Genomic DNA, 17,984 nt, shown 5'->3' with positions numbered 1-17,984 from the left:
CCACCTTTCTTCACACTAGGCATAGCCTAGCCGAACTCTGGGTCACAGCATCTACCTCTCAGGAAAGTGCTAACCACTGAGCTATGGGATATTCAGGTGTGGGGCTCCTTCAATTTCTCTTGTTCTACTGTTTATAAATAAAGAGTCATGGGGGCATAGAGAGTGAGAGAATGACTCTGTAGCCTGGTGTTTTTGAGGTGGGTCATCCAGGCTCAAGTCCCTTTGCTCCTTTGTGAATCCAGGCTTTACCCTCTATGTGGACACCTCCTAGAGAGAGATGCAACATTCACTTTGCCATGGGTTATACAACTATTTGTGATACAACAGTGGAATGTAAGAATTAGGGCTCCTGGGTTTGGCAGAGAGATGTGTTCAGAACTGGGGTTACAGACAGGGTAGCCAAGTACATAGATATGGCATAGGTATTCTGAAAACATCACTGGTAAAGGTATGGAACTTGGATCTGGCATTGTAGGGATCTCGGATCTATTTCCAGGTAGAGACCTAGCTTAGTCAGTCAGGTTGTGAACTACAGAAATAATATGACTCTGGAACAGAAATAAGCATAGAATTTAGTCACCTGGCTCACAAGTGCACCTTCTCCTAGGCCAAGTGGTGTTCTGTGTGCAAGTCCCACTCATGCATATCATGCATAGGGTGACCAGATGTCCCAATTTTATAGGGACAGTCCCGATTTTTGGGTCTTTTTCTTATATAGGCTCCTATTACCCCCCACCCGTCTCGATTTTTCACATTTGCTCTCTGGTCACCCTAATCATGCATGATATTTTATTTGAGACACAGGAAGGCCTGCGAGGGCTGCAAACGCAAGAGTTGGTAGGTTGGGGCAACTTGTCCACTTCAGGCCAAACTCTAAAGACAGAGAGTCATAAAACACCCCATGATTGAAACTAACCTGCACAGCTTCTGCAAAGCAAATATCATGTCTTCCTGATCTAGAGGAATGCTTTGATCATTTATTAACAAAAACTAATATACAAACTGGTTCTCATTTATCTAATTTATTTAGACTTTCAAAAAAACCTTTTGACAAAGTCCCTCAGCAGAGGCTCTTAAGGCAGCCAAGTAGTCACAGGATGAACAAAAAATGTACTGTTATGGATTGGACACTGGCTAAGAGGCAGAAAACAAAAAGGATAAATAGTCAGTCAGTTTTTCAACATGGTAAGAGGTTAACAGTGGGGTGCCTTCAGAGTCCTGCATTAGGACTAGTTAAGGTGACCAGATAGCAAGTGTGAAAAATCAGGACGGGGAGTGATAATGGGCACGTGGGGGGGTAAATAGGATCCTACATAAGACAAAGCTCATAATAATGAGGACAGTCCTGATAAAATTGGAACATCTGGCCACAGTTTGACTTTTATATTGGGGCGGGGGGAGGGGGAGCTTCAGTCAGGCCAATGAGGCTGTGCTGTGGAAGGGGGAGGGGCAAATTCCACACTTGCCCGAGACTTGCAGTTTTGGGAGCAACACCCCCTCTGCCCCATCCAAACTATGCCCATGCCTAGGGCCAGTGTTTAATATGAAAACTGAGGTGGCAAAATTTGCAGAGAATACAGCATTACTTTGTATATAAAGAAGGCTGAGTTACTTCAGAGGGGACCTAACAATGTTAGATGAACTAGACGACATGACAGCAGATGGAATTCAGTGCAGGTAAATGCAGCACAATGCACTTTGAGCCATATCATGCCATCAGTTTAAAATCAGATTTCATTTTCCAGGGAAGTGTTTAAATACTATAGTAATGGGTTCTATGAAAAAACCTTATGATTGACAGAGGTCAGCTGAGATTTTTCAAAAACATCCAAAGGGATTTGGACACCCAGCTCTGGAAATTTGGGAGTAAAATTTTCAAAAGTGCCTAAGGGCAAGATTTTTAAAGTTATTTAGGCACCTAAAGGGATTTTCATAATTGCCTACATGCCTAACACCCATTGATTTGAGGGGCTATTTCAATGGAGTCAGGCACTTAGGCTCTTTTGAATATCCCACTAGACACCTATCTGCATGTCTAGGTGCTGAAAGACCTTTGAAAATCTGGCCTTAAGTGATGTAGAACAACTTTTCTTGACTTTTAGTGGGAATTAGGCTCCTAAGTGCTTAAATCAACTTTGAAAATGAGACTTAAGCCTGGTCTACACTACGAGTTTATCTCGAATTTAGCAGCATTAAACCAAATTAACCCTGCACCCGTCCACACAACGAAACCCTTTATTTCGATATAAAGGGCTCTTAATATCGATATCTGTACTCCTCCCCGACGAGGGGAGTAGTGCTCAAATCGGTATTGCCATTTCGAATTAGGGTTAGTGTGGCCACAATTTGACGGTATTAGCCTCCAGGAGCTATCCCACAGTGCACCACTGTGTTCGCTCCGGACAGCAACCTGAACTCAGATGCACTGGCCAGGTAGACAGGAAAAGCCCTGTGAACTTTTGAATTTCATTTCCTGTTTGCCCAGCGTGGAGAGCTGATCAGCACAGGTGACCATGCAGTCCGAGAATCAAAAAAGAGCTCCAGCATGGACCATACGAGAGATATTGAATCTGATCTCTGTATGGGGAGATGAATCTGTTCTATCAGAACTCTGTTCCAATAGATGAAATGCCAAAACATTTGAAAAAATCTCCACGGCCATGATGGACAGAGGCCACAACAGGGACTCAACACAGTGCTGTGTGAAACTAAGGAGTTGAGACAAGCGTGCCAGAAAGCCAAAGAATCAAATGGACGCTCACGGAGGGAGGGGCGACTGATGACAGTAGCTATTCCACAGTTCCCACACTCTCTGAAAACCATTTGAATTCTTGGCTGAGCTCCCAAAGCCTGAAGGGTCAAAAACATTGTGGTTCAGGGTATATTTCGTCTCCCCACTCCCATGAAAGCAAACGGAAAAAAATCCTCTCTCGCCTTTTTCAATGTCGCCATACGTCTACTGGATTCTGCTGGCAGATGCAGTGCTGCAGCACTACACAGCAGCATCCCCTTCCTTCCCTTCCCGACGGCAGATGGTACAGTAGGACCGATAGCCGTCATCCTTGTCCTATGAGTGCTCCTGGCTGGCCTCGGTGAGGTCGGCCAGGGGTGCCTGGGCAAAAATGGGAATGACTGCAGGTCGTTCTCTTCTTTAACCTTTAATGGAGAGTCACTCTTGCCTGGAATATCATGGCAGCTGGAGGCTGCCCTCCCCTCCCCCCTTTGATCTCTGCTTGCAGAGTGTTGTTTACAAGTCAGTGTTGTTTCTTATTCATGCATTCTTTATTACTTCATCACACAAATGGGGGGATAACTGCCACGGTAGCCCAAGAGGGGTGGGGGAGGAGGGAAGCAACGGGTGGGGTTGTTGCAAGGGCACCCCCTAGAATGGCATGCAGCTCATCATTTCTGCGGGATGTCTGAGGCTCTAACCTAGAGCGGACATTTGCCTCTCTGGTTCTTTAGTAAGCCTGCCTGATATTCTAGGCAGGACTGACTCTCCATTAGACAAAACTTAAAGAAGAGAATGACCTGGGGAGTCATTCCCATTTTTGTCCAGGCGCTCCCGACCAACCTCACCGAGGCCAGCCAGGAGCACTCATGACAGCAGCAGACGGTACAGTAGGGCTGGTAACTGTCTTTGCTAACATGCAAAGGCAAGGGAATGCTGCAGTGTAGTGCTGCAGTACCGCGTCTGTTAGCAACATCCAGTAGACATACGATGACAGTGAAAAAAGGCTGAACGGGCTCCATAGTTGCCGTGCTATGGCATCTGCCTGGGCAATCCAGAGAAAAGGGTGTGAAATGATTGTCTGTCATTGCTTTCACAGAGGGAGGATTGACTGATGACATTTACCCATAACCATCCATGACAAATTTTTGGCCCCATCAGGCATTGGGATCTCAACTCAGAATTCCAATGGGTGAGGGAGACTGCGGGAACTATGGGATAGCTACCCACAGTGCAACGCTCCGGAAGTCGACGCTAGCCTCGGTACATGGATGCACACCGCCAAATTAATGTGCTTAGTGTGGCCACGTGCACTCAACTTTATACAATCTGTTTCCAAAAATCGGTTTCTGTAAAATCAGAATAATCCCATAGTGTAGACATACCCTTAAGTGTTGCAGTGCTGAGCAGAACAATGCCTAAATACCATTACAAATCACTTAGGTGCTTTTGAAAACCACACCCAGGGCATCCAAACTCCTTAGGCTGCTTTGAAAGTCTCTGCTAATATATATTTAATCTCCCTCTTCACTTCAGAGAGAGAGTTCTGCTTGGAAGTTGCTGGCACCATGTGGCCTGCTAAAAGGGACAATATCATCTACTCATACACACTGCTAGGATCTAAATTAAGTGCAACAACTAAAGGAAGAGATGCAGAAGTCATACTAGACACAGCAGTGAAAACCTCTCCACAATGCGCAATAGTGGATAAAAAATACAGTATGGATAAACATTTGGTTAGAAAATAATACTGAATATTCTAATGCCACCATATAAATTGATGGGACACCCAAACCAGGAATACTGCATTCAGATCTGGCCATCCCATCTCAAAAAGGATATAGCAGAATTAGATGGGGTTCAGAGACAGGAGACAACAATTGTTACAGGGCAGGAGAGACTTCTGTATGAGAAGGGGATGAAAAGACTGGAACTATTTAGTCTAAAGAGATGATGAAAAAGAGGGCACATGTCTTAGGTGTATAAACAGCAGAGAGAAAGTACCAGCAAATTGGGTTCCCCACTTGCCCTCTCTCACAGTACAACAAAAAGGAGATGCCCAGTGAAATAATGGGTATTAATTTAAAACTGACAACAAGAAATACTATTTACACAATGCATGGCTAGCATGTTTAACTCACCGCGACAAGATGTTATAGAGAACAAGAGTAGGATTCCAAAAAAAAGGGAATTAGACACATCTATGGGAATGATAAAAAATATCATCAAACAGTTACCATGGCTAGGATAAAGATTTCTAAGGGATCTTTATATTGAGGACATAAGCCAACCAATTAACAGTCTGGGAACAGGCAGCCACTTTCCCCCCATGGACAGGTTATTGCAAAATTGTCCCTTATAGGAGTTTCACACCTTCCTTTGAGGTATGTGATTAATAGCCACTTTTGGAAATGGGACTGGAATAGTTTGACTGTCAGTCTGATGACATGCAGCAGTTCCTACTCTCCAGGTCACACAGTGCTCACTTTCTCTCTCTCTATAATTCACACCAATCTGCCTTCTGGCTCTTTAGTATGCACCCCATTCTTTAGAACGTTTGAGTGGGGTAGGGCCACAATGGCAGGAAGGACACCGAGTTCCTTCCCTTGTGGATTTTTTCATGTCTTTTGTGGTGGGAGCTGTGACTAAAGCTTTTCCCACAATAAGTGCATATATAGGGTTTCTCTCCCGTGTGGATCCGGTAGTGCTGGGTCAGAGTGGATTTGTCAGTGAAGCTTTTCCCGCAGTCAGAGCACGTGTAGGGTTTCTCTCCTGTGTGGATCCTCTGGTGTCTGATCAGGTTTGAACTGACATTGAATCTTTTTCCGCAGTCGGGACACTCATAGGGTTTCTCTCCTGTGTGGATCCTCATGTGTTTGACCAGGTCCGAGTTCTGGCTGAAGCTTTGCCAGCATTCAGCACAAGTATTGGAGATCTCAACGGTCGAGGTTCTCTTCTTTGATGCTTTGGTTTCTTTGACCTTCCCAACAGCAGTACTTTCCCGGTGGGTGCATTTGCTCTGTCTCTTCCCTGGAGGGCTCCTCAGATGCCTCTTGTGGTGGGAGCTGCGGCTGAAGCTCTTCCCACAGTCAATGCATTTATAGGGCTTTTCACCCGTATGGACCCGCTGGTGCTGGGTCAGGGTCGACTTGTCCGTGAAGTTTTTCCCACAGTCGGGGCAGTTATAGGGTTTCTCTCCTGTGTGGGTTCTCTGGTGTCGGATGAGGTTTGAGCTGATGCTGAAGCTTTTCCCGCAGTCAATGCATTTATAGGGTTTCTCCCCCGTGTGGATTCGCCGATGGTTAATAAGGTCTGAGCTCTGAAGGAAGCTTTTCCCGCACTCAATGCAGATGTTGGGCCTCTCCCCCATGAATGTTCTCCGGCGGACGATGGTGCCTTTGCGCTTCCTCACACCTTGTCCACTGTGAGCAGATTTACTTTCCTCTGGAGTGTTTGGCTGCTGTGCTTCTGATTCGCCTGGACTCCTAGGGGATTTTTCCTGCTCGGGGCTCTCAGAAACATTGCCTTTGGATCTTGTCAGAGACATCTTGTATGGTTCCTCCATCTCAGATTGTTCTCCTTCTTGTCACTCACAGCTGGGATAGAGAGAGAATCCATAGATGAGTCATTGCCTGTGCTGTGGGGGAAAGGGAACCTCAGAAGGGGAACAGAAAATCAACACCTGTTGACAGAATATCTTTGAATTTACCACAATAAAAAACTCTCACCTTTCATGAGCCCTAAATTCATGACAACATCATGGACCTAGCAAACCACTACACTGTCCGTCTTCCAATACTCTCCTTTGCCATCATCCCTATAAACATCTTAGTAATGGTGAGCTATGACCACTCTTTATCACACTGATCACAATTGCCTGTTTCTTTGTGCTTCCCATCAGTTTGTTGCATTTGCGTGTTGTACTTTAGAATGTATAAGCTCTTAGGAGCAGCAACTGTCTATTTGTACAATGCTCAGCACAACAGAACTGGATTCTAGGCTCTCCCACAGGACAAATAATAATGCTACGAGGTGTGGGTGCTCAGCAACTCTGAAAATCAGCCCTTCTATTTACCAAAGGGAACATTTTAAGCACTGAAATAAATTACCTAGGGAGGTTGAGGATTCTCTGTTATTGGAGGTTTTTAAGAACAGGTTAGATAAATACCTGTCAGAGATGGTGTATTTAATACTTAGTCCTGCCTCAGTGCAGGGGACTGGAGAGATCATCTAGTCAAGGTCCCTCCCATCCCACATTTCTACGATTCTATGATTTTCCAGTGGGCCTAACTCCAACTTGCAAAAGCATTTAAGGGACAGATTTTCAAAGGTATTTAGGAGCCTCAAGATGCCAACAGATGCTTTTGAAAAGCTCCCTGGGTGCATAAACAGGTTGGATGCCTAATTCCCAATGAAAGGCTCCTAAATGCCTATGGTGCTTTTGAAAATTGTATCCATTCCTTAGATATTAAAAATAAACTGATATAATATCATCACCAAGATGCACCCATACTTAGTGAGTCATCCCCTGAACTCATTACAGTTTCACTTGTTCCTTCTGTCCCCCATTGCTTCTGCCATGACCCTCATTTGTGTCAGGTCTGAACATTGGACCCAATTCTGCATTCAGTTAAGCAGGTGAAAAACTTAACTTATAGGATTGATGTTATTATTTTCATGAGAAATTTACATACAAAAATGTCTGCAAGATTGGGCAAATGGGTTGACCTGGGTAATGACAGCCCTGTTGGTAACAGAATGGAATAATGGAATGAATACAGGACCCACTCAGTAAAAAATTAAAAGATGGTAACAACATGGTTTTATGGAAAACAGATCTTGTCAAACAAACTTGATATTTTTGACGAGATTACAAGTTGGGTGATAAAGGAAGTCATTATAAAGTCATTGCTGGTAAAGTATGACTCAAAAATTATTAGACTAGTAAAAATGATAATGATAGGTCAGTATTGTAGAGCAAATGGGAGCTCTTGATAAGATGAGCTCATCTGAAACACATTTGTTTTAATATAGTCAAAGGTAAGGTTATACATCTAAGAACAAATGTAGGTCATGCTTACAGAATGAGGGACTGTACCCTGGAAAGCAGTAACTCTGAAAAGGACTTTGGGGTCATGGTGGAACCCAGATAAACATAAGCTCCCAGTGTGATGCTGTGGCTAAGAGATCCAATATGATCCTTGGACATATGAGCAGGGGAATATAGAGTAGGGAGGTGGCCTATTGTCTATATAAAACATTGGTGAAACCATTAGAGGAATTCTGTATCTGATTCTGGTATCCACACTTTTAAAAAGAATATTGGGAAACTGGAGAATTCAGATGAGAATGATTTGAGGCCTGGAAAACCTGACTTCAGAAACTCAATCTATTTAACACATCCAAAAGAAGGTTAAGCAGCAATGTGATCACTGTTTTTAAGTATCTACAAAGGAAGACATTTTTGATAGAGTAAGAATCTTTCATTTAGCAAATAAAGACAGAACAAGATCCAATGGCTAGAAGCTGGAGCTAGACAAACTCAGGAAAAGGTGGAAATTTTTAACACTGAGGATAATTAACCCTTGGAACAGCTCATTGGATGGATGTGGTGAATTCTCCATCACTTGGAGTCTTTCAGCTAAGATCAGATGTCTAACTAAAAGATCTGCTCTAGCTCAGCCACAAGTTATTGGGTTTGATGCAGGAAACATTAGGTGAAATTCTCTGACCTGTGTGTTGAAAGAGATCAGCCTAGATGATCAAAATGGTCCCTTCTGGCCGTAGAATATATGAATTTGCTGTGGACTATATGCATACACTTCTTTCTGCAAAAAGCCCAGGCTACTTTTGTGTGCCTGAAAAGAACAATAATCATCATCATAAAAAGCAGAATCAAAGGAGCAGCTTTGGGGGATACTCCTTGGCATTGTCAGGAGCTGGCCTTCTCTCACTCTGCTCCTTGCCCTGTTCCCATGAAAATGAATCTGCCCAGGGATGCTGCAGGAAAGGGATCTAGGCAGGTCTGGGAGCTGGGAACCTCCCCCCTTCCTTTGGTATGCTGTATCTACTGCCAGAAGAGGGGTTTTGTTTCAGTTTTTTTACAGGATAACAAATGACAGCCAATTCTTGGTAAAATGCCAGTGGAGACAGGGCACAGCCAGATTTTTACTGGGTTCAACACTATACCCCCTCTCCACTCCTGGGTATGTCCTTGCTTAGCTACATTAAAAAAATTAAAATTAGAGTAATTTCTCCACTAAGATTTTACAGCAGGAAAACAAAACGGTGTTAGCTATCTCCCACTGTAAAAACATCCCCTAGGTTGGCAGCAAAGCCACAGCCTCAGACTGTCTATCCTTTGTTCAGTTCTCTGTAAGATTTTCAAGAGCTCAGCCCTCAGCAACTCTCACTATTCTCCATGGGGAGGGGGCACTCTTCATTGTTCTCCATGGGGGCATTCTCCGTTGTTCTCTATGGGGAGGTGTTGGCAGCTGAGCACTTTTGAAAATCTTGCCCTGAATGGCAGTATTGATCCCTCCTGACATTTTGTTCTCTCCCTTCTTCCCTCTCTCCCCTCCCCTCTGCCCGGGAGGCTCGGTCCTTGTCCCGGCTCGGGGTGTTCGCTCTCCCGGAGCTGGCTCGACGCCTCCAGGGGCTCAGGGGGGCAGAGATTGTTGGGGGGGGGGTGTCAGGGAGGGCAGCAGCTCTGGGACTCGCAGAACCCCGTCCGGGAGCAGAGCTGGGGCCAGGAGGGGCCCTTGTTGCAGAGCCACTTTCCTGTCCGGCCCCAGCCCTTCCCCCGGGTCTCTCCCATCACCTGCAGGCTCCGGCTCAGGAGCTGGTGTCGGCAGAGCCCGGGGCTGCCCCACGGGCTGGTCCAGCCGCCGGAGAGAGTCACCCCGGCTGGGCACAGAGGGGCGCTAGGGAAGGACTCTCCCCGCACACACCCCTCCGGGTAGCGGCAGCTGATCAGCGCGGGCTCCTGGCTCACAATGGAGGCGGCAGCAGCAGAGTCTGACCCAGGAAGTCCAACCCCAGTATCCTTAGCAGACAGACATAGGGTAGCCTCCCCTCCATGCAATAGCCAGAGCCCTCTTGTGGTAGAATCTGAGGAAACCTCCTCCCTGTGTCGTCCGCCCCTCAAAGGGATCCAGAAAGAACCCTTCTCTGCTTCCTGAACAAGGAGAAATCTCCGGATTGAATGAATCAGAGGTAGAGATGGCCCTAGAGCAATTGCTCTCAGCCTTTTCAGACTACTGTACCCTTTCAGTTAGGGTGACCAGATAGTAAGTGTAAAAAATCGGGACAAGGGGTGGTGGATAATAGGTGCCTATATAAGAAAAAGCCCCCCAAACTGGGACTGTCTCTAAAAAATTGGGACATCTGCCCACCCTGCTTTCAGTGGTCTGATTTGTCTTGCCTATCCCCAAGTTTCAGAATGTGGTAAGGTGAGCACCACATTTTGTAAACCGAATCCAGGGACACACAAAGAGGTGGGAGCACAGCAAAGAAGCCAAGACTGAAAATGTAAGTTGCAGAGCATAGGGAGGCAAATTAATTTAGCATCTTATATTTTAGCAGTTGCACATTTACACTACAAATACAAAACAAATATGCATGTAATCAGTTTGGATGTGATGTCACACTAAAGAAGTGCATTCAAACACTGGTTATAAACAATACAACATCAGTTTTCCATACCCACTGTCTAAATGGTCTATTTTAAGACTATCTTTCTTTGCACCGATGCCTATGTCATTTATTTTTAACAGGCTTATCAATGAATGCTGTGTTATCTCTATGTTGCAAGAAAACTGGCATGACAACTTGTTGCTTCTGCTAGTGGAGTCCACCTAGAGATTAACTTGCAGGTCAAAGTGAAGTTTGTTTTTACAGTAACTTGAGAATGGCTTTCACAGTTTCAACCTTGTATCTGGATTTTTGTCCTGTCCACAGGTCACTCATGACAGAAAATATCATTGTGACTGAAGCATTACTGCCAGGCAGGCACAGGCTCAGTTCTGCCAGTCTTTTTTTATATTTGCATGTGGTACTGAGGATTCCTTACAATGTTTGATTACTTCATCCCATCTGCCACACACTATGATAATTGTAGTTGTGTCATTGCATTCACATAGTTTCCCTGTCACAAACTCATTTATCAGAGTTACTTCATCAAACATCAGAGCGGTAGCTGTGTTAGTCAGTATCCACAAAAACAACAACAAGTCCAGCGGCACCTTAAAGACTAACAGATTTATTTGGGCATAAGCTTTCATGGGTAAACCCCCCCACACTTTTTGATGAATGCATCTGAAGAAGTGGGGTCTTTTACCCATGAAAGCTTTTGCCCAAATAAATCTGTTAGTCTTTAAGGTGCCATCGGACACCTTGTTGTTTTCATCAAACAGTTCATACTTGTTAATTGTCACATTGGGGTATTTCCTCTGCAGTAACTCAACTGCTTTTTCAATCTTGGATCTTAAAGGAGCTTTCTTTAAAAACAAACACTTCAAATCACTCAAATCATCTGTATGTTTTCCCCATGTACATATGTATTTTATGGCTGTATTGAAGAAAGCTCTTGACACATTAAGATAGCACTGATGTGTCACAATCCCCACTTCTTCTAGGTCTCTAAGTAGTTTTCTCTTAAAACTAGCACAAAGTTTTCTTTACACCTTGTAATCAGCTTCTTTTTGAGATTGTTTAAGATATTCTCTGACTTTACTGCATAGCGATCATCTCCCTCAAGTGATTTGATTGTGTCATGAAAAAGTGTCATGTTTGCATGCGATTATATTCCTTGCAGTTCAGGCACAGCCCTGGTCTGCACTACAAGTTTAGGTCAAATTTAGCAGTGTTAGATCGATTTAACCCTGCACCTGTCCACACGATGAAGCCATTTTGGTCGACTTAAAGGGGTCTTAAAATCGATTTCTGCACTCCTCCCCAACAAGGGGATTAGTGCTGAAATTAACATCACCAGGCCCAGGTTGAATTTAGGGGTAGTATAGGCACAATTCGATGGTACTGGCCTCTGGGAGTGCTCCACTGTGACCACTCTGGACAGCACTCTCAACTCAGATGCACTGGCCAGGTAGATAGGAAAAGTCCCGGGAACTTATGAATTTTATTTCCTGTTTGGTCAGCATGGCAAGTTGATCAGCACAGGTGACCATGCAGAGCTCATCAGCAGAGGTGACCATGGAGTCCCAGAATTGCAAAAGTGCTCCAGCATGGACTGAACAGGAGGTACTGGATCTGATCGGTGTATGGGGAGATGAATCCATGCTAGCAGAACTCTGTTCCAAAAGACGAAATGCCAAAATATTTGAAAAAATCTCCAAGGGCATGAAGGACAGAGGCTATAACAGGGATCTGCAGCAATGCTGCGTGAAACATAAGGAGCTCAGGCAAGCCTGCCAAAAAACGAAAGAGACAAATGGCCGCTCTGGGTCAGACCCCAGACATGCTGCTTCTATCATGAGCTGCATGCAATTCTAGGGTGTGCCCCTACAACCAGGGCTGGTGCAAGGATGCTTTGCGCCCTAGGCGAAACTTCCACCTTGCGTCCCCCCGCTCCCCTGAGGCGCCCCCACCCCGTGGCAGCTCCCCACCTCCGCTCCGCCCTGAGGTGCCCCCCTGCCCCAGCTCATCCCTGCTCCGCCACGAGCATGAGCACCCTGAGCACAAGCACCCTGAGCACACCGTGGCTGCTTCACTTCTCCTGCCTCCCAGGCTTGTGGCGCCTAAGCTGATTGATGCCACAAGCCTAGGAGGTGGGAGAAGTGAAGCAGCCACAGCGTGCTTGGGGAGGAGGTGGGGCAGGGGTGAGCTGCTTTACTTCTCCGGCCTCCCAGGCTTGTGGCGCCAATCAGCTTAGGCGCCACAAGCCTGGGAGGCAGGAGAAGTGAAGCAGCCACGGCGTGCTCGGGGAGGAGGTGGGGCAGGGGTGAGCTGGGGTGGGGAGTTCCCCTGCGTGCCGCCCCCCCTTACTTGTTGCAGGCAGCCCTCCCCGCGCTCACCTGCCCCAGCTCCCTCCAGCTGCCGTGATCGCTGCTGAAGAAAATGGTGCCCCCCAAATCCCAGCGCCCTAAGCAACCACCTAGATCACCTAAATGGTTGCACCGGCCCTGCCTACAACTACCCCACCCCTGTACATGGACTCCTGCAACAGGGATGAGGATTTTGGGGATAAAGATGATGATGAGGAGGAGGTTGAAGATAGCACACAGCAGGCAAGCAGAGAAACTGTTCTCCCGGATATCCAGGAACTGTTTATCAGCCTAGAGACATTACCCTCCCAACCTGGGTTTCTGGACCTTGAAGGCAGAGAAGGCACCTCTGGTGAGTGTACCTTTGTAAATATAATACATGGTTTAAAAGCAAGTGCATTTAATGATTAATTTGCCCTTAAGACTTGGGATGTATTCACAGCCAGTAAAGCTACTGGAATGCAGTCAAGCAACATCCGTTCTTTATCTCTCTGTGTTATCCTCAGGAAAGGATTATTCATAGTCACCTGGTTGAAACAGGGGAATTTTATTCAGGGGACATTCAGAGGTGGCCCTTCCTGCTGGCCTGTGTGCCTGTGGCTGAAAAGAAATCATCCCCGCTGTTAGCCATGCAGTGGGGGGAGGAGTGAAACGATCATCCCAGAGATTTGGATGTGAGGGGGGGTTTAGTTGGGTTTGTGCTGCACATTAACCCGAAAACCGCAGCCCCTCCTTTTAAATGGCCAACCCATTTTAAATGGTCAGCTCAACTCTCCTATTTTTTCCTTCCACAGCTGCAAATGTTTCAACACTCCCCCTATTATCTCCGTCCCAGAGGCTAGTGCAGATAAGAAAGTGAAAAAATGCACTCATGATGAAATGTTCTCTGAGCTCAGGCAGTCCTCCCGCACTGAAAGAGCCCAGCAGAATGTGTGGAGGCAGACAATGTCAGAGTCCAGGAAAGCACAAAATGAACGCAAGGACAGGAGGGACACATGAGAGGATAGATGGCTGGAGCAAGAGGAGCAGTGGTGGCAGCGTGATGAGAGGAGGCAGGATGCAATGCTGAGGCTACTGGAGGATCAAATTGATATGCTCTGGCATATGGTTGAGATGCAGGAAAGGCAGCTGGAGCACAGACCACCGCTGCAGCCCCTGTGTAACCAACCACCCTCCTCCCCCACTTCCATAGCCTCCTCACTCAGACACCCAAGAACTCGGGGGGCGCTCCAAGCACCCAACCATTCCACCTCAGAGGACTGCCCAAGCAACAGAAGACCGGCATTCTATAAGTTTTGAAGTGCAGTGTGGCCTTGTCCTTCTCTCCTCCCATCCTCTACCACCCAACCAGGTGCTTCCTTTCTCCACCACCCTTCCCGGGCTATCTTGGCAGTTATCCCCCTATTTCTGTGACTAATTAATAAAGAATGCATGAATTTGAAACAACAATGACTTTATTGCCTCTGCAAGCAGTGATTGAAGGAGGAATGGGAGGGTGGTTGGCTTACAGGGAAATAGAGTGAACCAAGGGGACGGGTTTTCATGAAGGAGAAACAAACAAAACTTTCACACTGTAGTCTGGCCAGTCATGAAACTGGTTTTCAAAGCTTCTCTGATGTGCAGCACACCCTGCTGTACTCTTTTAACCACCCTAGTGTCAGGCTGCGTGTAATCAGCAGCCAGGCGATTTACCTCAACCTCCCACCCCGCCATAAACATCTCCCCCTTACTCTCACAGATATTGTGGAGCACACAGCAAGCAGTAATAACGATGGGAATATTGGTTTTGCTGAGGTCTAACTGAGTCAGTAAACTGCGCCAGCACGCTTTTAAATTTCCAAATTCACATTCTACCACCATTCTGCACTTGCTCAGCCTATAGCTGAACAGCTCCTGACTACTGTCCAGGGTGCCTGTGTATGGCTTAATGAGCCAGGGCATTAAGGGATAGGCTGGGTCCCCAAGGATAACTATAGGCATTTCAACATCCCCAGGGTTATTTTCTGGTCTGGAAAGTAAGTCCTTTGCTGCAGCCATTCAGACAGACCAGAGTTCCTGAAGACGCGAATGTCATGTACCTTTTCTGGCCATCCCACGTTGATGTTGGTGAAACATCCATTGTGATCCACCAGTGCTTGCAGCACCATTGAAAAGTACCCCTTTAGGTTTATGTACTGGCTGCCCTGGTGCCCCGGTGCCAAGATAGGGATATGGGTTCCATCTATCACCCCACCACAGTTAGGGAATCCAATTGCAACAAAGTCATCCACTATGACCTGCACATTTCCCAGAGTCACTACCCTTGATAGCAGCAGCTCAGTGATTGTGTTGGCTACTTGGATCACAGCAGTCCCCACAGTAGATTTGCTCACTCCAAATTGATTCCCGACTGATTGGTAGCTGTCTGGCGTTGCAAGTTTCCAGAGGGCTATCGCCACTTGCTTGTGAACTGTGAGGGCGGCTCTCATCTTGGTATTCTTGCGACTTAGAGCAGGGAAAAGTAAACCACAAAGTTCCATGAAAGTGCCCTTATGCATGCAAAAGTTTCCCAGCCCCTGGGAATCATCCCAGACCTGCAACACTATGTGGTCCCACCAGTCTGTGCTTGTTTCCTGGGCCCAGAATCAGCATTCCACGGCATTAACCTGCCCCATTACCACCATGATGTCCAGATTGCCAGGGCTTGTGCTTTGAGAGAAGTCTGTGTCCATGTCCTCATCACTCTCATCACTGTGCTGCTGTCGCCTCCTTGCCTGCTTTTGCAGGTTCTGGTGCTGCATATACTGTCTGCAGGATAATGTGCAAGGTGTTTACAGTGCTCATAACTGCCATAGTGATCTGAGCAGGCTCCATGTTTGCCATTGTATGGCGTCTTCAGGAGAGCAGAGTGGCAGTGGAAGCAGTCGTTCGGTCGTTCGATGATGATGGTTTGCAGCCCTTTTGTACCGTCTGCTGCCAGGGCAGGAGAGAAGAGTGGCCGCGGAAGCGTGACGATGGTTGCACCCCTACTGCATGGTCCGCTGCCAGCAGCACTCAGAACACAACAGCGGCGGCTGAACCGAGCAGGCTGCACACTTGCCATGGTATGGTGTCTGCGCAGAAAAAAGGCGCAAAACGATTGTCTGCTGTTGCTCTCATGGAGGGAAGGGCAACTGACAACATGTACCCCAAACTACTCACAACAATGTTTTTGCTCCATCAGGCATTGGGAGCTCAACCCATAATTCCAATGGGTGGCAGAGACTGTGGGAACTGTGGGATAGCTATCCACAGCTACCCACAGTGCAACGCTCTGGAAGTTGATGTTAGCCTCAGTACTGTGGACGCACTCCGCCGACTTAATGCGCTTAGTGGGGGGACACACAATTGACTGTATAAAATTGCTTTCTAAAAAATTGATTTCTATAAATTCAACGTAATTTTGCAGTGCAGACATACCCACAGTTATGCACTATGTAAGCAGGGCATCCAAGGACTTTCATGTCCCTTGTTAAGCTTGTCTTTACTTTGGTGTACAGATTTTCTCTTTCATGTCTGTATAGGCCACTAAAGTTTGTATTTGTATTATCTGCTGAGGCCACAACCTTATTTTTGATTCCATACTTATTCATAACATTTATTATCTCAACTGCAATAAGTTCTGACTTTTCCTTTAAGTTCAACAAAATCCACAAATTTAGTTTGCACACGTGAACTGCCTTCATGAGCCTTGAAATAGTGAACCAAGGCAGGACGCAATTTTACATGTCAGTGATTCGATTCATCAATATCTTTCAGGTTGTCAGTTAGATCATCATTTGCCCATGGAGCAAAAATGTTTGCAAGTAACTATTGCTTCACCCTTTGTCCATGCACATGAGAATTTGGGGTTGCTGAATTTTTTTATTTAAATTTGAAGTACAGTCCATTGACCTGTAACTGTGATTATATCTAATGGTATGCATATATTCCTTCTTGCAAAGCAAGGTCATACTCAATCTGTGTTGGCTCAACTTTGTGAAAAAAAAAATTGGTAACAGAACTTGAACTAGCACATGCTGTAAGAGCAGCTTTATGTTTAGTGGTACCTGCATGTTCTTTTATAGATTTGCTGCCTCTACCTGAAATGGAAAATACTGACTGTCATATTGAACATAATATAGATGTTTCTTTTCCGGTTGGATGTAAACATGGAAAATCCTTTTGAAGCTGGTTATTAAAGCAGAATTTATGCTTTTTTGACAATGTCATTTTCACTTTACACCAAATCTTGAATCTCACATGTGTTCTGTGTCATACACTATTCAGTCAGCATCACAGCTATGGCAACTGCAATAGTGCTGTACCATCTGTTATAGCTAATAGTAATAATAATTATTATTATTAATAATAGAAACATTCTGGATGGTTCTTTCTAAAGCATTTATGAAGTAGGCATATTAACCAACATGAGAAATTAAAAGTAAAGGTATTTGGGGATAAATTTCATGAACCTGGGGACTTTCCAGGGATATAGTTGTGTGGGGACACAGTGCCACATCTGGGGACTGTCCCTGGAAAACAGGGATGTATGGTCACTCTACCATCAAGGCAGTGGAATGGCCAGAGACCTAGCGGGGCAGGAGGCTTTTGGCAGGGGGAGATGGGCCAGGTCGAGATGCATCAGGAAGAACTAGCCCAGGGGCTGGGCTTTAATATGGCCATGTTCTGTGGGTTTCTATTATTTCTGGATCAAATTTAGTAACAAAGAATTCAGGGGCAAATGCAGCAGGAGGAAGGGAGAGAAATAAACAAAGGGGAAATAGGTTGAGGCCCAGGGGAAGGGGTGAGAGAGCCCCTCTATTCCTGTGCTGTCTTTTGAAACCCCTTCTGCTCCAAAGTTGGCCAGAAATGTTGCACATGGATCTGCACAAACCGTGGCACCACTATGGAGACTCCAGGGGAATCACCCCAAACCTCCAGTCTCAGGGGAGCTGCCCCAGCTGGCACTTGGCTCAATGTGGTCACTTACTCTTAAAGAGGCTTAAACCTCCAGCACCAGGAGCAGTTGTCTGTGAGCTTCACAGGGAAGGAAGGTGAAAAGGTACAGAAAGAACCCAGGTCTCTTTGGTCCCAGTACCAGACATGGAGAAGGGAGGCATACGTGGACTCCACCATGTGGGGGCATGGAGGTATTCCATCAGTGACTCCATTGAGACCAGGCCATTATTCCATTATAATGGAGGTCACTGATGGGACTTCAACAACCAGACTGATTTCTGCTGGGGTGGGCT

The 17,984-nt window shown here is 46.0% G+C and overlaps 1 protein-coding gene across 4 annotated transcripts; it reads right to left on the bottom strand.

The window, feature by feature from the left end:
* Nucleotides 1-1,006: 1,006 nt before the first annotated feature.
* On the bottom strand, nucleotides 1,007-9,797 carry LOC127032477 (zinc finger protein 436-like). 4 transcript variants are annotated; one of them, XM_050919784.1, is made up of 3 exons: nucleotides 9,552-9,796; nucleotides 8,464-8,589; nucleotides 1,007-6,368 (listed from the first exon to the last, which is right to left on the bottom strand). In XM_050919784.1, the coding sequence occupies exon 3, from the start codon at nucleotides 6,294-6,296 to the stop codon at nucleotides 5,280-5,282; it is 1,017 nt and encodes a 338-aa protein (XP_050775741.1). In that variant the 5' UTR covers nucleotides 6,297-6,368; nucleotides 8,464-8,589; nucleotides 9,552-9,796; the 3' UTR covers nucleotides 1,007-5,279. The 4 variants fall into 4 exon arrangements, with proteins under 4 accessions (XP_050775741.1, XP_050775740.1, XP_050775743.1 ...); XM_050919783.1 differs by having other exon boundaries at nucleotides 1,007-6,327; XM_050919786.1 differs by lacking the exon at nucleotides 8,464-8,589 and having other exon boundaries at nucleotides 1,007-6,327; nucleotides 9,552-9,797.
* Nucleotides 9,798-17,984: the final 8,187 nt, after the last annotated feature.

The sequence above is a fragment of the Gopherus flavomarginatus genome, chromosome 12, assembly GCF_025201925.1.
Source record: "Gopherus flavomarginatus isolate rGopFla2 chromosome 12, rGopFla2.mat.asm, whole genome shotgun sequence".
NCBI lineage: Eukaryota > Metazoa > Chordata > Testudines > Testudinidae > Gopherus > Gopherus flavomarginatus.
Note: the sequence above shows the minus strand (reverse complement) of the source record. Positions and strands in the feature narration are given on the sequence as shown.